This window comes from Pyxicephalus adspersus, chromosome 3 (assembly GCF_032062135.1).
Source record: "Pyxicephalus adspersus chromosome 3, UCB_Pads_2.0, whole genome shotgun sequence".
In the NCBI taxonomy this organism is placed as follows: domain Eukaryota; kingdom Metazoa; phylum Chordata; class Amphibia; order Anura; family Pyxicephalidae; genus Pyxicephalus; species Pyxicephalus adspersus.
Window position 1 is genome coordinate 3,396,514 of NC_092860.1, and position 27,561 is coordinate 3,424,074.

The 27,561-nt window shown below is 38.4% G+C and overlaps 1 protein-coding gene across 4 annotated transcripts in view; it reads left to right on the top strand.

Annotated features, from left to right (window-relative positions):
* The window catches only part of CACNA1G (calcium voltage-gated channel subunit alpha1 G), a 64,934-nt gene that overhangs the window by 17,651 nt on the left and 19,722 nt on the right, over positions 1–27,561 (top strand). For 3 of the 4 annotated variants that reach the window (XM_072403345.1, XM_072403347.1, XM_072403348.1), the window contains exons 6-24: positions 101–193; positions 821–1,616; positions 5,335–5,678; positions 8,864–9,015; positions 10,711–10,896; positions 11,219–11,333; positions 12,189–12,344; positions 14,765–14,833; positions 15,421–15,496; positions 15,736–15,920; positions 17,156–17,572; positions 18,120–18,220; positions 19,657–19,780; positions 20,302–20,370; positions 21,701–21,885; positions 22,850–22,976; positions 24,128–24,253; positions 24,450–24,539; positions 27,306–27,519. In XM_072403345.1, coding sequence (XP_072259446.1) covers positions 101–193; positions 821–1,616; positions 5,335–5,678; positions 8,864–9,015; positions 10,711–10,896; positions 11,219–11,333; positions 12,189–12,344; positions 14,765–14,833; positions 15,421–15,496; positions 15,736–15,920; positions 17,156–17,572; positions 18,120–18,220; positions 19,657–19,780; positions 20,302–20,370; positions 21,701–21,885; positions 22,850–22,976; positions 24,128–24,253; positions 24,450–24,539; positions 27,306–27,519 — 3,625 coding nt within the window. The remainder of the gene's footprint in view (positions 1–100; positions 194–820; positions 1,617–5,334; positions 5,679–8,863; positions 9,016–10,710; positions 10,897–11,218; positions 11,334–12,188; positions 12,345–14,764; positions 14,834–15,420; positions 15,497–15,735; positions 15,921–17,155; positions 17,573–18,119; positions 18,221–19,656; positions 19,781–20,301; positions 20,371–21,700; positions 21,886–22,849; positions 22,977–24,127; positions 24,254–24,449; positions 24,540–27,305; positions 27,520–27,561) is intronic. The other variant, XM_072403346.1, reaches the window with a different exon arrangement.

The following is a 27,561-nucleotide window of genomic DNA, read 5'->3' on the forward strand; positions in this document are numbered from 1 at the left end:
TGTTGACATTGCCCTTGTGCCACCTTTTAGTGACGTTTTCAGGTTCTTTCTACCCATTATTCATTGTTCTTCTCATTTTGCTTTTTTCTTTTTCTTCCAGGTGATAACTCTAGAAGGCTGGGTGGACATCATGTATTTTGTCATGGATGCTCACTCCTTTTACAACTTCATTTATTTTATTCTTCTAATTATTGTAAGTTTTCTTCTTTATATTTTGTAATGGATTACAATTTTATGAAATGCTATGAATTATATAATTCTAAAACTGTTCTAGTTACCTATTGCAATGATTATTCCTGTCCTTCCATAAGGCAAGGGGAGTCTGACTGTTGTTGGCTGTAAAAATAGTTTATGGAAACTGTTATCATTCAATCTCCTATTGTTTTTGCTGTCTTATTTTAGCATGTGTCTGGTTTGTTGTAAAAGTTGATTTTGTTATATAATACAATGGTATTTTAGTAAGAAAAATTGAGAATTGTACTTAATTGCCTTCCTTAATTATTTGCGGACAACTTTCACTAATACCAAAATAATCTTAGAAATGAACGACGAAAAATGGCCTGTGCGTTAATCTGGTCTTATTTACCTATCTATCTGGTCGTATCTGCTCTTAGAAGCGATTTAGCAATGGTTCAGTCTTAAATCGAAAAAAAAGAATAGTTAAAACTTTTAATAAGTTTGTTTTATCCTCTCTGTGCCCCAATGAGGTAAAATTTCTTCACTTCCCATCTCAAGATCATTAAAGGTCTTACATTGTATAAAATGTGGTATAAACTGAATTCCACTTTAATCTGTTGTCCTAATCTCCCATTATTTTTAGATTGGATCATTTTTCATGATCAACCTTTGTCTAGTTGTCATAGCTACACAATTTTCCGAAACAAAGCAGCGGGAGAGCCAACTGATGAAGGAGCAAAGGGTTCGCTTCCTTTCTAATGCCAGCACGTTGGCCAGCTTCTCCGAGCCCGGCAGCTGTTATGATGAACTACTCAAATACTTGGTCTACGTGACTCGCAAAGCCAGCAAGAGGCTAGTCCTGCTCTACAGAGCGGCGGTCTTCAAATTTGGGTTAAGTTCTAGCCCAGCAGTGAAGAACACCACTGAGAAGCCCAACCGCAAGCATAGGAGAAGAAGGTCTTCTGTCCATCATCTAATTCATCATCACCACCATCACCATCACCACTATCACCTGGGAAATGGGAGCTTGCGAGCACCACAGGCCAGCCCAGAACTCAGCGAAGTGGAAACCAGTTCTCCTCATAATGGAACTAGATTAATGCTACCTTTTCCAGGGACCCAAGCTTCGCCCATTGCTTCTGCCTCTAACACGCAATCCATTCATAGCATCTACCATGCTGATTGCCACCTTGAACCTGTGCATTGCGTGCCTGTGTTTGCTCAGTCTGGCTCTGGCATGGCCAATCCGGAGGTTACCCAAAGGAGTATTGCAGGGAACAAAAACTATCCTACTGTACACCCAAGTTTATCCCGTGAAATGCAGAAGAAGACAGAACAATCAGAAGAGACAGAGAACCATTTGATCACAAATGACCCCACCTTGTATGCAGGGCCAATGTTTAATTCAATGAACAAGCTACTAGAGACCCAGAGTACAGGTACGGGCTTATAAAATAATGCTTTAATCCCTAGTAAATTTACTCAGGCATTGTATCATGTCATAGGCTTCTTGTATGTATGTATGGAATGCCAACAAGAGGAAAAAACACACATTTTCAACAAATAGTCAAATCCACAGACACCCCCACTGTGAGTTTCCCTTTGATTCCATTAAACCTTATTCAGATTCTCAGCATTACAAGCATGATTTAGGCTTACGGGGCTTATTGGTAAAGAAGTAGGTAGCTGGAGGCAATAATTTTATTCTAACACTTGATTGGTCACTACATTTTAAAGTGGTATTTCCATAGGAAACACATATACAGTGGTACCTTGGTATAAGAACTTAATCCGTTCCAGATCCTTGGACTTATACAAAAAAAATTTTTACCATAAGAAATAAAAGGAAAATGATTAATCCGTTCCATGAATCCGTTCCCATGAAATCCTATAGTTATTGGCATATTATACATTGATGGGGCTGTATGAAATATTTTAAACACTGCCTAATGCTAAAATACATAAATACAAAAGCAATTAGATGAAATAAATAAAAATGTATGAGTGGAGTGCCGACTAGGATGGTGCTGAGAAGGGAGGAGGAGGAGATGTTAAGTAATTCACAGAGAGTTATAGCACGGGTCGTTCACTGAATGGTAGCAAGTATTGACGCTCGTGGCCAGTAGTGGCTTTGTCTCGGGGGAGGTAAATAAGGGGAGCGCGCGGTGTTATGACTTATTTTGACCCATACAAGTTCTAGCACAAAGGTTGTATACCAAGCAAAATGTTTCGTGTCCTAACAGGACTTATACCAAGTTGGACTTATTCCAAAGCAGACTTTTGCTGCCATATATCTCAGTGTCTACCTCACTTAATTAAAATATGAAAACCCCCATTAAATCCCTAATTAAACAAAATAAATTTCTCTGTTTCTTTCATTCTAAAAACATTTTATGTTCTTAAGTGACCTAGGATATAATTTATACCATTTTCAAAATAAACCGACCACAGAATAACCACATTAGGAAAGGCAAGAGGAGCGGGAAGGAGGAAGGGAGGAAAGGAATGAAATGAAGGGAGATGGAGGGCAAGGGAAAAGGAAGAGAGAAGAAAAGCAGTAAGGGGTGTTGTGCTAATTTCATAAATGCGGTGCATTGTGACTGTTGCCTAAACTCTTCAATTTTTTTATTAAATCCAGACAAAAAATAAGCCACATGCATCTCCAACCCATTTTGCATGTTCAGCACTCCCAGTCCATCTCAGTGTAAATTTATATGTTAAGCCAAATTTAATTCCCTGCTCTTCACAATATTTAATGAATTCCACGATTAAAGTATTAATGCTGCAGGTTCCAATAGGTGATGATTAGAAGACACTATTTTAAGTGGGTAGAGCTCTCTTCTAATCCCACAGGAAATATTTATTAAGGAAGATAAATCATAAGGGAACCAGTGGATAAACCAGCTGATTAGGATTCACTTCTGTCAATTTTGGGTTGAACGACCCTTCATAAAAGGGCCATAGATGTGTTTTACCAGCAGAGAAATGTTATAATGTGGCTGTGCTGTGAGTTAGAATCTTCTGGAGAGGAAGAGATCTCCTTGCCAGGACCACACAATGTTATGAGAAGCTGAATGCTGACAGATCTGGTTGGTGTCTACCTAAATCTAATTTATCCCCTTGCTTGTTTTTCCATATGACTAAACATAGCATAGAGAAGGAGTTGGATAGTCATAGTGCTTAGGAGAGTTCAAGGCAAGGGCAGCAGTTACGGGCCAAATTTCCATGGGGGAATGATCAATTTATCTTCTCCAAGATACTTATTATATTATTATTATTACTTAGATGTTATAGGATGCCAGCAGTTGATCTAAGCAATCTGCATTCCTAAGCATTCCTTTTTTATTTTATTTTATTCCATTCTAGCAAACCGTTTAGTCACTTTACCTTACCTAGGCACCATGGGGACTGCTAATAGCTAGCAAAACCTTCTGGTTCTTCCTATTTTTTATGTTCTTACTTTTTATAAATAAGGAACTTTGCCTGTTGGAGCTAAGCCTACTTCTTTTTATCCAAAAATAGAACACCAACAGCCAATAACTGAGTTTTCATTAGACCAGGGGGTGCACATCGGGATACCTTGGATTTAAGGCTATGTGCACACGTTGGACTTTTGTTGTTGGAAAGGATCTTTCACAATCCTTTCCAACAACAAAAGACTGAAAGATGCATAAACGAGATCTGTATATACAGCGCCATTCTGCTCTATGGTGAGGGGAGAACAAACAAGCGGCACCCTGCTGTGCTCTCTCCCCTTCACTTGTATTGCAGTTGTTTGCTGGGTCCATGAACAAGGTCAGACAAGCACACACCGCAGATTCTCGTCCGATACTAGTCCTGAATATCGATAATCAGACGAGAATCATCTGACGTTTGGACGTAGCGTTAGGTCAGGGAAGTCAAGATGCAGAGACCTTTAGAGTGCACACTGACCTCCTTGATAAATCAGAAACTAATGGGTAATTGAACTCAGAAAAAATACAAAATAAATATATATTTTGAGCAGACTGATTCTTAAGATTGCCAGTGTCAAACATATTTTGAGAATACCCAATAATACCTCATTTTAAAGTGGATCGAGTTCCTTACCTGCCAGGAACATTGGAAAAGCCAATGTGTTTCTTATCCACTGTTGGCTATTAGGATTCACAAACAGCAAAAAGAGTTAATTACTTTCTACAATACCTTAAACTATGAAGATACAAGCAGCTGGCCTCTCTAGTCCTTCATTAGAAAGGTGAATGCATGCTTTGCTTTGGTTCAAACGTACAATATATCCAGATTGCACCTCTATGCATGCTACACCAACACTTACTCCACCATAAGAACAATCATGATACGTAGAACTGTAGCTTCTGCTATTCATTTGCATTATGTTATGCAGCAACAGAACACATGCAAAACAATCATGTATTCTGTTCTTAAACATCATTGATTAAGGGGTCAGTATTTCCATATATTAAAATCACACAGAATGCATTATATTGCCCCATTGTACAAAGTTCTTCATACCATATATTTATATTTATTCTCAATTATATTGTTTATTGGTATACTGAACTAAATTTGTAATAGCAAACAATACCTACTTAAACTTTACCCTCCAGATGGTATAGCGCAATAAAAACCAACTGTCCTTGTGCTTTCCTAATAAAATTAACGTGTTTATAGAATTTAAAAGCAGATGAACAATGATGGAGGTGCGGGCTGCTTACCAATTCCAGAACAATACACTTATCTTTACACTATGGGGCTGATTTACGAAAGGAATTAAGGCTTAACACTTAACAAGGTGAATGATCACCTCATAAGGAATAGTTCACCATGACAAGAATACCCAATTATGTGCAAGGAAATCTAAAAATACATGATATTTCCTTGTACAGGATTAGTTGGTTGAAGTCATCTTATCTCTTGCAAACAGATAATTCAGTTTGCTATGTCAACAGTCTGTATTCCTTTATTAAACCCTTATGTGTCCTCACTTCTATACTTGGGCTGGGATTTGAAGTTCCCTCCACCAGTTGGCATCATGGACAGAAATATGCTTTCTCCATTGACAAACTTTTCCCTGATGGCCTGTGTAGGTAAGAATGTTCATGACTGCTTTGTGATCTTTGCAAAGATTTGTTTTTGACTGGATTCTTGTGGTCCTAGGAATCTGCAAAGGATCGTGTAAGTTTCAAGCTGCCAATTCAGAAATTGAGTCCATAGATCCGGAGGTGTGCTCTCACTGCAAGGAACCTGAGATCGCCGATACTGACGATATGGATTCTGACAGCGATGGGGCCTATGAATTCACACAAGACCCCCAGTGCAGTGAGAAAACCGAGCCGCCCAAAGGGAAGATGAGGAACAAGAACCCCAACAAGTTTCTGAAGCTATGGAAGATGGTGTGTGATACCTTCAGAAAGATTGTGGACAGCAAATACTTTGGTCGCGGCATCATGATCGCCATCCTCATCAACACTCTGAGCATGGGCATTGAATACCACGAACAGGTAAAAGTGGTTAAAGGAGTTTTCACTTTCCTTTTAGAAGTCTTCTGCCATATGATAAAGATGCTCATCATTTCCAGATTCATCTCCCTCGCCTACTGTACCTAGTTCTTTTGCTCATTGGTGGTTGAGTGGCTCAGATTAGGCAAGCAGCAAAGTTAGGCAGCAGAAATATCTCAGTGGCCTTTATGGTATCTTTTACACATCAGCAGCCATTCCGAATAAATTGCTTAGTGCTGGAAATCTAAAAGTGGCCATGCACTAGCAGCAGGGTGCAGGACCGTTATGAATAATTAATATCTTGACTCACCATAGATCAGAACCAATATGCAACTGGGAGAACTCCCTAAAGCTACGTACACACTTCCAATGGTTCTCGCCTGATTATCAGCTCAGGGCTGATATCGGACGAGAATCTGAAGTGTGTACAGCGCGCATCATTCGTCGTCTGAACGACCGTCCTGGCGAATCCACGGACAATGAACGACGAGCAATCGTAATGTAAGGGAAGGGGGAGAGCTCAGCAGGGTGCCGCTCCGTGGCTCTCCTTCTCCCCACTGCTTAGAGCAACACTCGTTCATCCATCGTGCAATATTAGTCCTTGGAAGGGATCGTGAAAGAGCCTTTCCAACAACTAATATTGCACGTGTGTATGCAGCTTAAGAAGGCTCTCCATGCTGTATATCTACACCAAGGTGCAAATAATAAAAACAATTTACAATTTAACTAAAAATGATAAAATTCACACAAATTACACTTGGTACTGGTGCTTGTAGTATGTATGTCTATTGGTGTTTCTCCTGATAAAGCAAATTATGTGAAATGCGTAGAGGAACACATTTACTGTAAAGTATTATGATTATAACACCTGGTCACATATTCATGTATTACTGTGATTTGTGTGAATTTTATCATTATTAAAGTGTAAATTGTTTTTATTATTCTTTGTACCTTAAAAGCACATACTTTGTTTTCTAGAAATGGTACATGATTATTAGGAATGTGGTACAACGATTAGGGACTCAACTATTTGCTAAATGATTAAGCATTCCCGATCAGTGTATATGTAAAATATAAATGTATAAATATAAAATCTATCAATTATGAAAGCTGGAGGGTCCACATTCCCTGATAAGCCTGGGGGGGTATTTTACCAAATGTTGTATTACTATTGAAGGAGATGCCAAACTATAAATCTTAGTGCAGACTGAAAAAAATCACCGGCCAATCACACAATGAGAAAATTACATTTCTGGGACATTCTCTACAACAACAGCTTGAAAAATGCCTTCAGGTTGCCATTTAGCTTTTACGTTGACACTTAGACAATTACTGCCACTGCCAATTAAAAACAAAAGGTCATTTTTTGGTAACAATAAATTACATATTGGCTCATGCAGCAAATTTATAGATTGTATATACTTTTTGTAGTGTTTTCCTTTAAAAAAATCAGTAAATCTTTTACACATACAAATAGATGAACTTAAATGTTAATGAATGTTGTGTCAGAGACCTTTTAATGAATTCACTGTACTGAGTTCCATTAACAAGTGCATTGACATTGAATTATTCTGGAGTTTCAGGTTCATTAATCCCCATTAATGCTCAGCTCTCAGCACTAATCGAATCAGGGACAGCTGCTGGTACTATAAACCTAATGTATGTAATGTATTTAAATAATTCAATATAATATAACTCACTTACACATTGTATATATCTTGATGACATGTTTCCTTTAACTTTCAAGGAAACAATAGGAATTGTTCATTGTTTATTGTAAAAAAAATGAATAATTATGATCTTGTTATGATGGCTTTGATAATTTGGGATTTTTCCATTGTCAGAATTAAAGACTGGTTTGAAACATTCAAAAGCACAGAAAAAAATAAAAAGTACATCTGTAACAGGTTCTCTTTCCTGCATTGAACATAAGCAGAATTCTGTTATTTTTGCCCGGTTTCTCTGCTGTTCTGGTCTGCCATCAGCTTCTCATAGCTTCCAGGCATGGAGGAAGATCTGACTTTCACCTTGCCTTTCCTTAATAATAACTAATCATCAACCGAAAGGGCTTTCACACCCTAAAGGTGGGGTTGTGCATTACATCTGTTCGTTACCTTATGGGCCTGGTCCTGACGTCAAGGTAGCTCCCTGGCCTTTTGGTCATGGGCTCTCCATTAGTGTGAGCTTTTCTTTGTGAGAGCTCCCAGCCCAAGTACCTGGTGGGTAGGCTTTGTCCAAGCCTGCAGAGAATGGGACCTGCCTGGTTATGTATTGGCAGGTATAGTATGGTCCATCTGGTTTTGACCTGTTGAGCTTAGTACCTGTCACTGTCAGGAGCGTTAGGGCCCAGTGTGTGGCCCTTCCTCCCTAGAGGAGGGACCATAAAGCACCCCCAGTGCACTTTTTTGTTTGGTGGTTTTTGCACCTTCACGTTTTTGCCAAGCATTGGGGTTTTTCTTTTAGGATCATGCTATAGGGAGAATCAGTAAATAATATTTCAAAGTGACCTGTTGCAAAAGTCTATACATACATAAAACTTATAAAGGTTCCCTGGAACTCTAGGGTTCTGGTTAAGAATGACAGGGATTCCTTGAGCATTATGCAGTAGTAGGGTTCTCTCTCCTTTCATACGTGTCTTCAACTTGGCAGAGGAAATGGCATGGGACCAGTGAAATCCCCAATCTCATCTCACAGGTAATAACCTCTGGCTCCAATGATGTTTTATCCACCATTGTAAGGCTGTGCCTATCCCACTGACACCCAGCAGGCCATTGTTAGGCAGGAACATCGTCAGAATGGCCATAAATCTGATGGAACTCTTCTCACCACCGACCACCAATCTAAGTGGACCATTCGTTCACCAAACCCCAATTTAGGTTCTTACAACTGACCACCAATGTGTAGGACATCGCTCAAGTCCTAACCGTTTTAAAAAGTATACATCTACAACTTATTAATCATGATAATGTTCCGTGAGCTTTAAATATTATACATTTACGCAAGGATTCCCTGAAATTGGAAATGTTTTTATGGGTTCTTACATACTAAAAAGAAAAAGGCACATCTATTAAATGTGTTAAGTACTAACATTTTGGCATTGGGACTATTTGTGGCATTTTTTAGTTTTATTGTTATGTTATTAGAATTGCTTTCACTAACCTACTACATTTTATATTATTTTTCCAAAGCCTGAAGAATTGACCAATGCTCTGGAAATCAGCAATATAGTATTTACAAGCTTATTTGCCCTGGAAATGATTTTGAAGCTTTTGGTTTATGGACCCTTTGGATACATCAAGAACCCCTACAATATTTTTGATGGAATCATCGTCGTAATTAGGTAGGTTCAAACTTTACTAGAATTAACCTATACTTCATTTTAAAAATCTGTCTAAAGGTGTCTGCCTAATACCTAATTATTTTTATTAAGCAATAAAACATTGTATGTGTATCTCTCCAATCCTACAACTATTATCTACAAGAACTAGGACGGCCTGCTGTCTATCTTTAAAAAAACTTTATTTCAAGAGACATTTTTTTTCCAATGATGTAATTGTACTTTATTGTTAAGGAATAGTTGGAAAACAGTAAATTATGAGCATCCCTGCTGAGTTAATATAAGCCTGCATTTTTGCATTTCTACACACATTGGTCCCAGTGTTAAAGTTTTGGAATAATCAGGTTACCTTAACCTTGTAATCCTAAATTCAAAGAATAAAATGTTATTTAACCTCATGCTGTAAATCTAAATTCTCCTTTACTGGTTCTGATGATTGTCTCACCATGGTGCAACACTCCAAGCTGGATCTGCATATGTATAGAATAGCAGTACTGATTTGTTTGTTCCCCATAGCCACTGCAATATGTGTTTGATAATTACGCTGAAACATTTAGACTTCCCTCAAAGAAAAAAAATAATTGACCCAACCAAATGGAGGTTTGTGGTCAAGCTCACGTGAAATTAGCTTCTTGTGTTCTCTTTATTTAGAGGGATTTGGGTATATTTAATTTGGTGTATTTGTACTTTGTTTCTTTTTTACATTTTTGTGTATTATTTTTTTTTTTACTTTTTCATTTGTATGCTAAAAATGTAAAATAATGAGGCTATTGAGATGCTGTTATATCACTTAATAATAGGTGCATGAAAGTTTTAAAGACCTTCCATCACTCTTCAGAGCCATGTAAAGCTTATTGCACCCTTAATCCCAACATTTTATTTCACTATATTGGGCCTGGTTTATTAAAGCTCTCCAAGGCTGGAGAGGATACACTTTCATCATAGAACCTGGTGGTCCAGTAAACCTGCAATGGATCTGGTCCGGGATAGTTTGCTGGATCACCCAGGTTCACTGATGAAAGTCTATTCTCTCCAGAATTTGAAGAAATCAGGCCCAATGTCTCCAATGTACATCACCAAAATGCTGAAAATTTGCTGAAATCCAACAATTTTCAATAAAATTTGAGGAAAATGAAAACTCAATTTTCAGTCATCTCTAATAAAGACGTCATTTGTGGCGATAGGACCTTGCAAATTCTGAACTCCCAATCCCTTCCAACTAAGTTGGTTGGTCATTTTTTTTTTTCTTTTCCAAGTGTGACATTAGTACAGCAAGATCTTTTTCTGAAGATTCCATCTTTTACCATTTCACAAAGTTAGTACAAAAGCAGTAAGGCTTGATATACCCCTCTTGAAAACTTTCTGTCTGCAACCTTAAAGGGTCACTTCACCAAAACTGGCATTTTTTGGTAGCTGTTGCCAAGTGAATCAATGTCCCTTTCAGAGTAATGGTCATTCCCTTTCTGTTACTGGGATAGTGGTAAATCTCCCCAATTTGAACACCTTACCATTTTTTATCTCCAAAAACCTAGGAAATGGGTTATGGCAGTACAAAACTAATTTTGTAGTCCTAAAATATTTATGTACATTTTACAATTTATCTTCAAACTTAATAAAACCTCAACCCAAATTCAACTCATAAACTTCTCTTTTCTATTGTCAGTCAAAGTGTTTCCAACCTTTGTTTTCGTCTTGCAGTGTATGGGAAATCATTGGACAGCAGGGAGGAGGTCTGTCTGTCCTCCGGACGTTTCGGCTCATGAGGGTTCTGAAATTGGTGAGGTTCATGCCAGCCCTTCAACGCCAGCTGGTGGTCCTGATGAAGACAATGGACAATGTAGCCACCTTTTGCATGTTGTTGATGCTCTTCATTTTCATCTTCAGGTAGGCACTCAATGACACATAATATTTGTCCCATGGGCCCCCTATGGTACTACAAGTGGTGGTGCCCATACACATTGCTCAGGCATGGTCCACCATGGTCCAATGTAAGTAAGCTGTGTATTGAGCAATGGCCATACATTGCTGGAGAGAATGCATGTAGACAACACCACAATACTGTTGCTGAATTTGCAGAGTTGTTGGAAATTTATTGTTGAGGTTTTAGTCACACACAGGTTCACAATACAATATTTTTTCAGAGGGTTCTATATTTGTATCTTGATTTTTAACATCACAATTGACCTCCATAATTCATGTTTCTCAGTATTTTAGGCATGCACCTCTTTGGCTGCAAATTTGCATCTGAAAGAGATGGAGACACTCTCCCCGACAGGAAGAACTTTGACTCCCTCCTGTGGGCTACAGTCACCGTTTTCCAGGTACCGTAACATCTAATTACTGATCCATATACACTCCATCTTCCCAGTCAGCTCCTGTATGTTAGTTCTGCTCGGCTCATGGTGGAAACTGATCAGTATTTTCCCCAGAAAAGCTGGGTGGGTAAAAGCTGTAGGCAGGTGGCGGCCCCAGTATTGTGACCCAACTTTTCAGTAACCACCAAAAAACAGCCAAGTGGTTACTGAAAAGTTCTGGGCGGTGTGTTCAGCTAAAAGGGGCCGGGGAGAACACTGCTGATTACAAAAATGAAGGTAAATATGTTGCTATTATTTTATATGTGTTGTATTGTATGTAACCATATATAGTGTATACTGTATGTATATTTTAAATGTACTTAATTATTGGGAATTTTTTACAATCTAAGCCTGGAGGTGCCTATTTCGAATCGACTGGTAAAAGCTTGTCAATGTCAGAATGTCCATACAAAACAAGGGGTCGAGAAACTTTTGGCCTGATGGGTTAAACACAACCAAATGGAGGGCAACAGAAAACAAAGTATGCAAAGTGCTGCAGTGATTGGTGGCCATGAAGAAAGTATAGTGATCCTAAAAGACAGGGTTTATATGATTGCAGATTTGGACAAGGAATTGGCTACTGTATATATTGTCCAGTATATGGATCACTGTGTGTTTATTAAAGTATCTAATCTCAAGTGGCTTCATCAAAGACCCTCAGCTCAGCATATCTTATTGGTAGTAGACCCTGGGACAAATGCCCCCTAGTCCATGTGAAGAACAAGATGTTGCTATTTCCTCCTCTACTAATGAAGTTTTTGCGGTGTGATCTTTATTTAGAGCACCACATTTATCTGTACATACTCTGATCTCTCCATACAGATTTTAACTCAAGAAGACTGGAATAAGGTTCTCTACAATGGAATGGCCTCCACTTCATCTTGGGCAGCCCTGTATTTCATTGCACTGATGACATTTGGAAATTATGTGCTGTTCAACCTTCTAGTCGCCATCCTTGTGGAAGGTTTTCAGACCGAGGTAAGGCTTTATATAAGTATGTGTAGATGTGGGATGAATAGAAAGTTAGGATAGACAAGTGACCTAAAGACAAGGAAAGAGCATTTGCAAATTTGCTGTAACACCAGAATGAACACTGGAATTGCCTCTCCATACAGGCCATGATGAAGAACCAACGAGGCCCTGAAATGTGTTGGCCCCTAATGTGATCTTTTCCTGTGCAAAAATTCTAATCTGATAAGAACCTGTGTCACTTTTAATTTTTTTGTAAATCCTTCCAAGAGGATGAAGTTTCGAGGACCTTAAACCCTTAAAAGTTATGTCCAAAAATTAAAAATTTGAATGCAATTATGCTTTGCTACTAGCTGCTTTGGTATTGTGTTGTGTTCACATCATTATATGATTTTTTGCTTGGAATGAATAGGTTTGAGTCTGGAGAATATTTTATCAATATACAGGATATATATTTATATGATAATGGAATATGAAACATATCTCATATCTCCAAGCAAAGAAATACCTTGCATGATCATTTTCAAATATTCAATACACAAACTTTTAGAAAATTGTTTTCATTTAAAGCAGCATTATTATTGCAATGTTGTATTCAGAGAACGCATAGGTTTCCATGGAATACATGTGCCCATGTGAATCGGCTTTATTACAACTCAGCTAAAGCCTCCCACGGATAGACCACACAAGATCCATGTCTGTGGACTGCACTCCCCACCCCCCTTTCTCCATTACTTGAATATGCTGATCTTCTCAGTCGATCTGTTTTATTTCACACTCACATCGTGCGAATTCCGTCCCCACCAAATGGGAAAGGATTTTCTGCTGATCTCGCGGAATCGTTAGCCGCAGCCGCCATAGTAGACAGTAAATGTTTATCATAACAAAAAGTGCCATCACTGGGTTCAGTCCGTGCGGGAACGTCCTAGCTTGTTTTCTTTCCATTTTTAGAGTTTATTTTCAAAAATTGTGGTGGTCTTAAAGAGAAACGGTCACACAGGTGTTAATGCAGCAATTTTCAGATTTGGTTGTACTTATAAACATTTTACACTTTTTTTAAACTTTTTTTCTTATGTTACATTTTAGCTTGAGAGATTACTTTCTGGGTGAACTGGCTGTCTCCCAGCTCTGGAGAAGGCTTAACAGAATCAAAGAACAGATTGCCATAGTTGAAGAATAATTGAACCTTCCCATAAACTTCCCTATTAGACAATATTCCTAGCTGACTTGTGTAATACTAATACTTTGACTTTATAGATCTTTGAGCTATGTCCGTCCACCTTTTTCCTCTCTACCACTTCTTCTTCCACCAATGGTGGACGTCCCATAATGAATCATTTTCCATGTGAACTCTAAATGATAATCCAGTAAACTGGTGATCCAGCAAACCTGGATTGGATCTCTTAAACAGCATTTGCTGTTAGCAGGCAAATGTTTTCAATCCTAGACCAAATCCATTCTAGATTTGCTGGATCACCCAGGTTCACACATAGTCTATCTTCTCCAGTTTTTGGAAGCTTTATTGAATCAGGTCCTGAATGTCAAGGCATCAGCTTCTGTTTTCACCTGTCATAGACTGACGTGTACCTCTTCCTTTGACATCACATAATACCTTGCTCTCCAAGCTGTACGTTCTGGCATGCTGTGTTTCTAAATGTCAACTTTTGCTTCCACCTGCATAATGCAATCGGGTGCAGCTCTTCCTTTGACAACTCAGACATCCCAAAATGCCTTGCCTATGCACCCCTAGCTGCTGGCATGCTAGGACATCACCTTTGAGTCCAAAGGGAGCCTGCATCCTAGGGTGACAACGTAGCTTTTGCTTTGTAAATGTTGTCACCCCAGGGCATAAAGTGAAGAAGCTTGCAGGATCATCAAGGAAAAAAACTGCACAGAAGCAATGGGCTGTATTAATAAATTATTCCCCTGCCAATTTGCTCATAATAGTTTATTTCCTTTTGTGGGAGCTGTTTACTTGGCCACTAGGTGGCAGAACCAGTCATTGTTTTAATAGGGATTGAAAGGAGAAGTGTAAAGAGATTCGACCATCTGTCAGCAAATTTCAGATGAATTGACTGAGGGAATTATTTATAAATAGAGCCCATTGATACCGAATGAATACAAATGCAGCAAACATAATCAAATGTATCAGATTCAAAAACAGGGAACAAGACCATAAGTAGATATGAAGATTGAATAATGAGCTGCTTTTCACCCATTTATCTGTCAAGAATGGGATTTTCATAATTACAAGAAGTGAATGAGAATCTTCCCATGAAGACATAGATAATGCTAAGTATCTGAAAGAGGTTCAGCTCTAATCAAGGCAATTGTTCTTGATCCACTTTAGCATTCTATTCAGTTATCTTGTTTGGGTTGCAATTTATGCAGTTTTTAAGTATAGTAATTTATATTTTCTTTGATTAAAGGAAGTAGCAAAAAGAGAGGATATGAGCGCCCATTTGAGCTGTATACACCTTCCAGTAGAATCACTTATGGTAAGTAAAAAATACTTCTGAAGAGAAATTTTATAGGAATCTAATTGAGTAAAGCAGGCAAGAAAAGGGATGAGTTAAGCTGCGTACACACGTCAGATTTTTATCGCCCGATAATCGGCAGATATCGGGCGAAAATCTGGCGTGTGTACAGTCGGCGTCGTCCATCGTCCGAACGACCGTCCTGGCGGATCCACGGACGATGAACAACGACCAATCCTAATGAAAGGGAAGGGGAGAGCGCGCAGCAGGGTGCCGCTCCGTCGCTCTCCCCCTCTCCTCTCCATAGAGCAAGAATGGTGCTGTATGTACCGCACCGTTCATGCATCGTGCAGTCCTTTGTCGTTGGAAAGGATCGTGAAAGATCCTTTCCAACGACAAAAATTGCACGTGTGTACGCAGCTTTCTTCTGAATAATTCTCGTGTGTGTAAATGTTTCACCTTGAACTATTAAACACTGTAAAGAATTAGGATTGTTTTTATTTTATTTTTTTTCATCAAAGCAGATAAGGATGGAAACGTAAATGTGCTGCTGGCTGAAAAGGATTTTTCTAGTGCAAATTTACAATTATCTTTTTTTATAATTGCAGGGTGGGGGCTCCTTGTCTGGCTCTGAAAGCGCAGCAGATGAATGTGGACTTCGAAAAAGTCTCTCAAACATGTCCTGTAAGTGAAAACATTGTACCCTACTTGTAGTAGTGTATTTTTTATTTATTAACATGTGTGATGAGCAATCATGATCAGCTAATCAGTTGTTGGCAACAATGTAAACGTTGTGATAATATCTGATTCTAAGCATTATTGCAGCTCTTCCATACTGGAGACCATACCAGTATTTCAATTTTTTAAAAAAACATCTTTAGAAAAAAGATCTTTAGAAGTTATAAATAATTTTTTTTTCTTAGTTACTCCACTCCATGGACTACCAGACATAAAAGCCAGTTTGCAGCCACCCCTCATCATCCATACTGCAGCTACACCAATGCCTATACCCAAAAATAGTCTATTTGGAGATATCCCAATGGCCTGTGAGTCAAGGAGAGGGAGCAACGTCTCTGAGAGTCCTTATGTCAGTGATGTCAAATCTATGGTAAGACAAAAAGCATTCAGCAATATTTTTAATATTGAAATTCTTCATCATTATGATATAGTTGTGTTGAAAGAAAAAACACAGTTGAGTTAAAAAAAATTGAAACCTCTTCAAAAAGCTTAAATTGTTCCAACGGGGAACCAGTTATTTCTCAATCTCTAAAGCCAATTGGCCATTTCTTCAATGACAATTATATGATAATATTTTATATATCTATTATTACCTCTTTATATTTTGTGCTTTTATAAACACATCCAGTCCATCTTAGGAACAATCTACTAATTCAGCTAAAACCAGTCCCTGTATAAGTCTATATTACATTTCTTGGCTAAGTATCCCTTTCCATATGAAAAAGTTACACTTCCTGTGTTCTAATTGCAAAAAGAGCTTTCCTGTTTTTCCCATGGCCTTAAAGTGAACAACTTATTATATGATGGATCATTTATCTATTTATGCAAGCTTAACATACCTTCCCTAATACTCTCTTTTTAAAGAGGACCTGTATCGTGGAAGCTGTTTCCACAAATGTCAGGGCAACAGACTAGTCATTAGATTTGGCTACACTGCAGATGATCTTTTTCCTGGTATGGACCTACTGTGTGCCTTTTCTCTTTATGAAAGTTTTCATGTTAGCAGTGGAGGTAGTCATCGTTGTAGAGAAGTAGGGCTATTCTTGCTCATATTCGGTGCTCTTCGTATGTGAGCTATTCTAAACTAAGAGTGCTGCTTAAAGAACTCCTCCCTTACAAGACATCTAAGTCTGAGGTTTCTATTAGACAAATGGAGCTGCAAAGCAAGCTGCTCCCCTATACAATCTCTTTTAGTAACTCATAGTGCTTTGGGAAGCCTTTGTCATATATTTTTATTAGACCCAAATCCATTATAGCTTCCTGTAATAAAAAAAACCTCATTTTCTCTATTGCAGTTAGAAGTTTTGGTAGTCATAAGTTCAAATTATTGGCCTGGGCTCAATAGGAAACTACCAAAAGAGTCCAACAGCATTTTTTTTTCCATTTCAAGTAACTTTAAATCAGAAATTTAGTAGGTCTCTAGATCAATGTGCGATGCAAAGAGATGGTTCTACCTTAAAAGAAAAATACCAGCCAATCTGATGTGATTACTTAAATGTATTTGAACTGGCATGTTGACTTGGTTGACATTTTCAAAACAGTTGTTCAAAGGTTCTCCACCATTAAAATTAGATTGTTGGTAATGGGTTATCTGTTTCTTTCCAGCCAAGTGCACGCAACTCCCCCCATAGCTCGTGGGGTGCAGTTTGTAGTTGGAACAGCCGTAGATCTAGTTGGAATAGCATTGGGAGAGCCCCAAGCATTAAGAGACATGTACAGAGCGGAGAACACAAGTCTCTTCTATCTGCTGATGGGAAAGAAAGCTCCGAAGGGGAGACGTCCGATGAAGAGGGGCCCAGCCGCAAAGGCTCTTCTTGTAGTGTCATGGAAATAATGGGCAAAAGGGACCCGTTGGACACGTTACACGTTCCCTATACATTTGGACTACAGAACAAGCACAGCCTCCCTGTGGATTACCAAGGATGTAATGGCAAATCCATCCTACCCACCGTATCACCCCAACACCATATTGAAGAACCTAAAGTTGACTACAGCAGCAATATTGATGATGACGTCAACATGGTGAGTGTACTTATATTTGCATTTTATTTACCAGGAGTACATTTTTAAAGACTTATTATTGAAATTTATGCATGATAGGAAACAGTAAGGCATGTGTCAGTATTGCCAAAAAAACCTTTTCCTGGTATAGAAAATACATATGTCTAGATATGACTACCATATCTAAAGGGCACAGGTCAGAGACATTCAACGTAATTGAAATGACTAGACATGTGTCCAACATGCACACATTGACCCAACTCACATCCCAGAGAATATTGGATGATCCCATTCTGAATAAGCTGTCTGCCAGGTAATAGGTCACATTGCAGGGACTAGCACAACATAAACTTTCAGTCAAAATCCCTATAGAGTAAATTTTATATACGTTTATGTAAATAATGTATAGTATTGTATAGAAGATGGTGGAAAACATTTTCACGCCTCCAAGCATTCCAGCATCACCAATATGCGGGAATAGGTTCTGGTATTTCCAGCTATTCTGTACATTGATAACAAGTGACATGTCCCATTAAAGCCATGCTACAACCAGTTTTTAATTTTACAGAGCAAGACTGAAAGATTAAAGGCATGGATTATTGCTCATCTGCCATCTTGGTGCAAGGAAAGAGAAACCTGGTCCCTCTTCATCTTCCCACCATACTCCAAGTAAGTACAAAACCCAATATGCAATTTATAACACTAGCATATTAGATGGTATAGGTATCACAATGGTATTATGCAGTGGTCCACAACCTTTTGGACATCATGGACCAATGAATTTACGGACTCTGGACGGGGCATGTGTGGGGAGCAACGTGTCACTCAAAGGGGAAGAAACTTCCCCCAGTCATGATGTCAGATGATGATGTCAAGAGACACAACCCACCCACTGCGATGCATATGGAAGACATGGTCCGTGGCCCAGGCCGCTGTGCCCCCCCAAGTGAGGTCCTTCTCCTGACCTTGCTGGAGGGGGGGGGAACCGGCCAGAGCCGCAAACCACCTAAAAATTCTTGCGAACTTGACCACAGGTTGGGGACTGCTGGTATATTGAACCTACTATAGGGAGGTGATGGGTCAGAGATTCAGAACGTAATAAAGCTAAGGAATCAGAACACCAACCAGGCAATCTGTATTGTTAAGTATCAGGTTAGCAATGGCAGCTTAGGTAATATCTCAGTGAAGGATCTGCTTTAAGTTCTGTGGCTACTTCTCATATTTTGCAATGGAGGTCTTAGTTTGCATCACAACACTGTCCATGCCTTTCATCTATATCAGTGTAGGAGTCCTGCTGGTGCTCATCTTTCTTCTCAAAATCTAAAATCATACCAATAGGTTCATTAGCTTCTACTTAAAGTGGCTCTAACGTACGTCTGTATGACAGTGATGGAAACTGTTCAATTACAAGCTCCTCTAGGGCGGGGACTGATGTAAAGTGTTTTGGTGTATGTTGTATAGGTTGCCTTGAAAGTTCCAGTTTCATCTCAAAATACAAAAACATTCTGGTACATAAAATGTATCTACATCTTCTTTCCTATTTTATTACATGGTTATTCTGCTAATGATACATTTATTACTATCATCTATTTATATAGGGCCATCAAACTACATTGCATATTACAGAGTCCATAGTCATGTCAATAACTGACTCTCAGAGGAGGTCACAATCTGAAGTCCCTATCATAGTCTAAGAACAATTTTTCAGAAGAAGATAACCTACTAGTTTCTTTGAGGTTTGAAATTGTGTCTTTGCCAAGATTTGAACTTAGGACCCCAGAATTGAAAGTCACCATGCAACTTACACTAGATTGACAATACTTGCTCAGTATCACAACAATACAGAGTTACTTTAAAACGCAGACTTTCTGCTGTAGTCCCTAAATAGGAGTGTTCTGTAATACTTGGAACACTCTGTAATACTGTAAATGTTTTCATCAACAAAAACAAAAGATAGAACCAGAGCTGGGTTCCCAATACAAAAAATGTGTACAACATGAATGGTAAAACAAAAATCAATGGTATGGTCTACAAAATGAATAAAACTGTCTCCCACATCAATCACCTTGTGTTTTAACAACAAAATTTCCATTTTTACTTTGCAGATTTCGACTGATGTGCAATAAAATCATAACCCACCGAATGTTTGACCATGTTGTTTTGGTGATTATTTTTCTGAACTGCATCACTATTGCCATGGAGAGACCAAAAATTGAGCCTCAAAGTGCTGTAAGTAACTTTGGGGGACAGTACTACATACAGCTGGTCCGTATACCTATATAAGCTTTGGTTGATTTGGTCACAATAATGAATGTCCTGCAAGTGTCTTAGTTGTTTTATTAGCATCTACAGTATTTGGTTGTCAAATACAATCATTCTTGTCAAGGGGTTCTGTCCTTTTTCTATGTCAGTAAAGCTAGAAAGAAATTCCAGTGTCAAATAAACAACAAATCTTCACATTTCACACATTTTTAGGGTACCTTGTTGACTACAGTTATGAAGCTAGTGTCCACATATTGGTTGATCAGATGCTGGACTCCATCCTGAACCTTTCCATTAGAATAAATCCGCAGTCTTTGTCTTCCAGAGGGCAGATGTCCATTGCAGCCAGTTAACATTGAAGTTTGTTTCTGTTGGTAGCTGCCCCATCTCTTTGTATTTACACAGTAGTTTGTCTATATACCTAAATATATATGATTGATTCTTCTGCAAATAATGGCATGTACAAATCTAAAAACTTTGTTTTTCAGGAAAGAATATTTTTGACACTATCCAACTACATATTTACATTGATTTTCTTGGCTGAGATGACAGTAAAGGTAAGAAGGAGAAAATATCTATTTGTAGTGATATATACGGCCTGATTTATAAAAGCTCTCCAAAGCCGGAGAGGATAGACTTTTATCAGTGAAGCTGGGTGATACAGCAAACCTGGAATGGATCTGGTCCAGGACTGATAACATTTGCTAACAAATAGTAAAGGACTTTTAAGAAATCCATTCCAGGGATGGTCTGATGAAGCAGACAGTGATCGTCGAAACGCGTTACCATTTCTCATCATTGTCTATTTCGCATCATTGAGGTTGTACATCATGTTTGTTTTTATTGTTCTTTGTTCTATTTCTGTATGTCATTGTAAATGTTGAATTTAAATAAAGGGATCATGTTTAGCTGATACTAATCGTGGTATGTACAGTATGAAGAAAGCCCCATTCTTTCCATGCCAAATATTTAATTTGATATATCAAAGACAACTATGTAACACATTAACCCTTCTTCTAAACCTAACACTTACCCTATATGTAATCCTAACATTAGCTTTCTCGTTAGCACAACATTAGACTTCCATGTAACACTAATCCTGTAATCCCCAAAGCTTATCCTCTTACTTACTTTTCCTGTAACAATTCTGTAACCCTACTACTAACCCCCTGTGTAGATCTAATACTAATCCTAACAATGACCTTTCGTGTAATCCTAACACAAACATCCCTTGTAACTAACCTTCTTTGTAGCCCCAATACTTACCCTCCCTGTACCATGTAACTATCTGCTTCCGCTTCCGGAACCCTAAGATCTTTAAACCAGTTCACTTTCTATAAAACCTTTACACAAATTCTTTCTGTAACCTCAATAAAACCCTTCTTGTAACCGGAACAATACCTTACCCCATTACCCTATTGCACCCCACAATCCAAATACTAAACTTTTTTTAACCCTAACGCTAACCTTGTAACTTCAACTTCCTTCCTTTAACCCTTACACTAACCTTGTAACTTCAACTTCATTTAACCCTAACGCTAACCTGCTTTGTAATTTTCCCAATACCTCTTTCATAATAAGATAAAGAAAGGGAGAGTCTGATGCCCTAAAGCCATATAGACCTCTCGGTCAATGAAGCTTACAATGTCAGCCATTATAACTATACAGCAAACCTTTGTACCTTAGGCCCTATGGTAGAAGACTTCTCTGTGCAGGTTTGTTTGGCGATGGAAATACACTATTGCTCAGTTAGTTAATGATATTGGAAAAAAGCAGGGATATCACTAGTAAGTGACTGAGTATAGTCCAGTATGACTTTTATGATTTGTGTTCCCCCATCAACTAGTTTCTTGCATGGTCTTCATTGACTAATTTCCTTTATTACAGGTGGTAGCCCTCAACTTGTGCTTTGGTGGAAAGGCCTATCTAAGGAGTAGCTGGAATATCCTGGATGGAATGCTTGTATTGATTTCTGTCATTGATATCCTGGTGTCCATGGTCTCTGACAGTGGCACCAAGATTTTGGGCATGTTAAGAGTGTTGAGACTTCTTCGGACTCTAAGACCACTTCGGTAAGCCAATCTATTTATTATACTTAAAAACTCACGGTAGCTTTGTCTTTATAAACATTAGCATATGCAGCTTTTATGATGAGTATTGAGTAGTTCATCCTATCGGTCCCCACAGCACTTTAACATGCACCATATAAAACAATGGCAGCATGTCTATCCTTCATGGTCCACCATGAATATATAGTGTTACACAAAGGGGAAACTATAACCAAGACTTTATCGTAACTAGATACGTGTTTTACTTGTGTAAAATATTTCATTCCATAAACAGGTTAATTTCTTAAAAAATAATCATATTGTTCAAATATAGAGTACAAAAATAAGTACAGCTCTGCAATACATCTACATTTCCCCTCTGAACACCCTACAAAGAGGGAAGAAGATCTGTTGCCCCTAAAAGTTCTCCTAGTTCCTGTTATAGAATGACAATACAGTGACTTTCATGGAGGAGTGGTTTCAGTTGTCTTTTGGTGAGCTACAGATCCCCCCCCCATCTCAAATAAAACCCGAAGGGCAGAACCAGGAGGATATGTTGGACTACTTGTGATAGCACAGTCACAGGACACAGAAAAAGCTTAGAATTTATGAGAGGATACCAATATAACAAAACGCTTCATATAGTATATTTATAGCCCAACAGGGAGAAAATAAAAGAAGTTCATTTTTAGGATTTATATACACTTTAATACCAACCTGCATAAGAACTCGCTTCAACAAAAATCACATTTACAATGTTTCTTTAATTTGAGCTAGCAAAGCTCCCAGGGATTAAGTGTTTTACATAGTCACGGTCGGTTTACAATCCCAATTTCTACTTTTGCATATTTTGGTATTTGCATCCAAATGATTTCACAGCACGGAATCACCTCGGTGCCATTAAGACGGTAATTCACACATTGACTTAGAATGGAATATTATCTATAATTGAAAATATGTAATAATGAATATTTATTTTCTAATATAGGGTAATAAGTCGCGCCCAAGGGCTAAAACTTGTCGTTGAGACTCTAATGTCTTCTTTGAAACCTATTGGGAACATTGTGGTGATCTGCTGCGCGTTCTTCATTATATTTGGGATTCTTGGAGTTCAGGTAAGTTTCAAAGTAGTATGGGTTAGTTTTAAACTCAGACTTGTGAACAGGGCATAATAAATCTAGATATTAGTGAGCCATGGCTTCTGCCCTGGAGATCTACAATAGGTCCTCTGCATGCCCTTCCAGTAAATTGGCACCATAAACCTACAGTCTGAGAACTAAGCACCGAGTCACAGCTGTGGTAACTTATACAATATTCTTCTTTGGTTTTCTTTGGATTGCCTTTTTTAGTGTAGCACTCACCCCTGCAGAAGCAGATAGTTCTCTCCAGGTGGAGCAGAAATACACTGGCTTAGTCCATACCCCAGTCTAGGGGTATTTTTTGAACAATGCCATATGTAGGAGAGAGGATTAAAGGGTGGAGAATGTTAGGGCCAGCAACGTTTAATCTAGAGGGCACTTGAACATCACAGTGCAAAGCACAAGGGGGAACTTCGGCCATCCACAGTCCAGGCTAGTAGATTAGCACCTGTAGTCAGTAATCCATGACATGCAGTTGGTCACCCTTGTATGGACTGGTCTGATTCAAAATCAAATGTGGGCCCCTGTCTCATATATCATCCTCCAATGGGTCCCCATATGCTTAAGCTTTTTCTTTCAGCATCAAAGGTCTCAGATAGTGGGAGGCTTCTTGTTCCCTCTACGATAGTCCAAGATCTGAGCCCCACTGACTGTACTTTTTTTACCCTAAGAACCAGGCCACATAGACTTTTATAAAACATTTCATGGCTTGAATCCCAAGTCTCTTATATTCACATTCAAACACTTTCTACAATGGGTGCCAAACCCACCAATTGGCTAGGAAATAAATACATTCTGTTAGTGATTGGCCTGTCTTTCTCTAGAGATAGGAATTCTACCTGGTAACAGGAGACCCCAACCAATCACTTCTAAGGGAGAACCAAAACCTAGAATAATTTAGAAAACTCTACTCAAAGACACCTAATCACTAAAGGAGTCCTAGATTAGTTTTATTGACTAAATTTAGCTTCAGCAAAAATAAATTAAAAGCTATCTATAGAGCTTAGGTATGTAGTGCCCACTACATAATTATTTTCTTGGCATTGGTTTTACATAACTGACACTTATACATGATAGAAAGAATCATTTATATGAACTCCAAGTAATTATGTTTCCTTTCTGTATAGCTGTTTAAGGGGAAATTCTTTTATTGCCTGGGAGAAGATACAAAAAATATTACAAATAGGTCGGACTGTCTGGAAGCCAGATACAAATGGATCCGACACAAGTACAACTTTGATAATCTTGGCCAGGTATGTAGAAATCTATCTATCTATCTATCTATCTATCTATCTATCTATCTATCTATCTATCTATCCACCTATCCATCTATGAAACTTTCTGTTTCTGAGTAGCCTTTAAGAATAATTGCAGCCAAATGGTTAGATTGTATTTGGAGCAAAAAGTGAGACTGGTCCAATTTTTATAGTTATGTTTGTATTTTTACAGGCGCTCATGTCGTTATTTGTTCTGGCATCCAAAGACGGATGGGTGGACATCATGTATGATGGCCTGGATGCAGTTGGAGTTGACCAGCAGGTACATGGTGTATGATGTTCAACAAACAAAACAAAAAGCTGTTGATGTGTGATTTTTTCTATTGGACTAAATGGTTTGAAATTGAATAACCATGTTACTTAATTGTGTATATAGTGTTCATGACCTACCTTGCCCATGGTAGCCAAGGCGGACACCCGTGAACAGCAGTTTACAGGCAATTGGTGGCAGAGTTAGAACTCTGTTTTGATAAGATGGCCTGGTTGCAACAAGACTTAGCAATGATGTCTGGAAACCAACTGAATATAATTTTTAATTTAATGTACTCAAACAAATTCTATCCAATCATGTATTGTTAGCTGTGGATTGGTATATACAATAGCTTTGTGAATTGTTTTAATAAACCAAAAACATTTTCTATTATGAATGAATAATTAGTAAAGCTTAGGTAACATGGGTAATGCTTGGACAATATGGGCCATCACATGTTTGTCAATTATATCCTTATATACTGTATTAAGTTGGTCATGGAATCTAAATAACCATGAGATGTCTAAGTCAGAATAATTGGTCTTATGAGAGCCATAGAGATGTAACAACCCGATATGGTAACATCTTTAGTTTTAGCTGTCCAGTATCTGAGCAGATAAGGTTGACTTTAAAAAATGGCAGCAGCCTTTATGTGATCCAATAATTGGTGGACAAAGTCTAAAAATATTACTTTTCTTATAACTGGTCTATAATAAGCTCGTGTATATCCACAATAGGAAGATGTAGCCATGCAAGAATCTAAATATTCAGCACTCCGTTATTATAATTGTATAGTCCTAGTACACATAAGGTGACCTTCTCATCCAACCTGATTTTCAGTCTAATTAAATAAGACAAATTAAGTAAACGAAATTCAACAGCTGACCAATAATGACCCATTTTCAGTCCCTTTCTAAATAAGAAAAATGATTGGAAGAGTATATATATTGCACACTATTTGAGATAGTGGATCTCTTGTTACATATTTATATATTTAGTTCAATGGATGGAAATATTATGCAGAAGATATATTAAAAACCATTGGTTAGATCAGTGTTTCTCAACCTCTTTAACATGGAGGAACCCTTGAAGTAACCTTGAGGACTTCAGGGAACCCCTGCTATATTAGACGTGGGTTGGTCAACAGAAGGAATGCCTCCTACATTGATGCCCAGTGGAAAAAATGTCACCTTTACAGATAGCCAGAAAGGTCATTGATGTCACCTAAACTGACCTGAAAAGTTGTTCATTGCTCAAAAAATCCTTAACAACCTCTGGAGAAACCCTAGGGTCCCTTGGAACTCTGCTTGAGAAACACTGAAATAGAACATGCATGTTCCTTCCTTTAAATAGAGTAGAGCACCGACCTTTTTCTATACCTTTCTGTTTGGTTTCTACAACAGTTTGGGTGTCCTAGATCTGAGATCATCTGTAGTCTGGCCTTGTCAACTACTTGACCTCACACAGTGTCTTCCTGATCTGTGTTTAATACCCAGCCATTCAATGAAGAGAAATATCAAATACTGTATCTACAAGGCTCCCTGATTTTACACTTAACCTCAGGATTTGCCAGATAGTACCAGCAGGGCCAAAGCGTAATTTCAAACAAGGCAAAGATAAATACAAGCTGACGTAAATAAATATGAGCACAGTTTTTCATTTACAAGGCTGAATATTCAAATTCTTGCATAAGCTTAGTTGTGCCTGATTTCATTTGATGTTTATATACAACTGATGTTTTTATAATTGAAGAATGTTGATAAGCTAAATCACCCACTGGCTTTTTATGTATATATAGGTGAAATTTTCTTCCATAGTTACGGGTCTTTCCACTTCTTACTTTAGAGCAGCCATTCTCAACCAGGTTTCCATGAAACCCAATGGTTCCTTCGGATGTTTTAAGGAGTCCCTCAAGCTTTTGCTAAATTGACCTCCCATCTGATGGTGATTGTTTGAGCTGTCAGTAAGGGCTACATTGTAACCCCCGCTGTAAAGGGATTTCTACTGACCACCAATGTAAGGGGCATTTTATTTTCCTACTGATTCCTGAATTTATATATTTTTGCAGGGGTTCTTCCAAGACCTGCAAATTTTTTCACATATTTCATATTTCATATTTTTTCACATATTTCAAATATATTTGACTTTGAGAAAGGCTTCTCTAAATTCTTACTTACCCAATGTAAAATGCCAAAATAATAAAACCCTTTAGAAAGTTAAGGCTTGCTTGTTATAGCCAAAGGCATATGAGAACCTATATATGGATTTACATTTATAGAGTCACAAAGTGAAGATGCCAGTGGGTGAATAAAGAGGGTAAAATAACAGGTTCTATTCAAAGACCATCTTCTACCCCACACAATAATTCTTACACTCCTTGCGCTCTCTTGTCTATTTGTCTGTTGGAGCCAAGGGTCAATGTCTGTGTAATCTCAGGGTTGGAGCCTACACAGAGTGAATGTCCTTATTTCCTTCTCCAAGTCCTAGCTGCCAAGAAGGTCCCATGATCCTCTATACCTAGGATGGGCAGTCCAATTCAGTAGACTCCAACAAACAAAGCAGTGAAGTAGCAGCAAAGGTATCATAGCGTGTGTGGAGGGGAAAGTGGGCTTCCAAGAGTTCCTGTCTCTTTTCCCTAAATGGGCAATTAAACCCTTCCAGCTACTACCAAGAAGTAAAATATCTGAACTGACCATGTTGGAGTAGCAGGCCAGGGACATCACATGACACTCTAACCTTCCTCTCCTATGTAATGCCAATAATGTCTATTCTTTTCAGCCAGTCATGAATTACAACCCCTGGATGTTGCTGTACTTCATATCGTTCCTGCTGATTGTGGCTTTCTTCGTCCTGAACATGTTTGTGGGGGTTGTGGTGGAGAATTTTCACAAGTGCCGACAGCACCAAGAGGAAGAGGAGGCCAAGAGACGAGAAGAGAAGAGGCTGCGCAGGATGGAGAAAAAGAGAAGGAGTAAGGAGAGAGAACTGGCCGGTCGGTAGTCTTTAAAACAATTCTCTGTGTGCTGCTTGACCT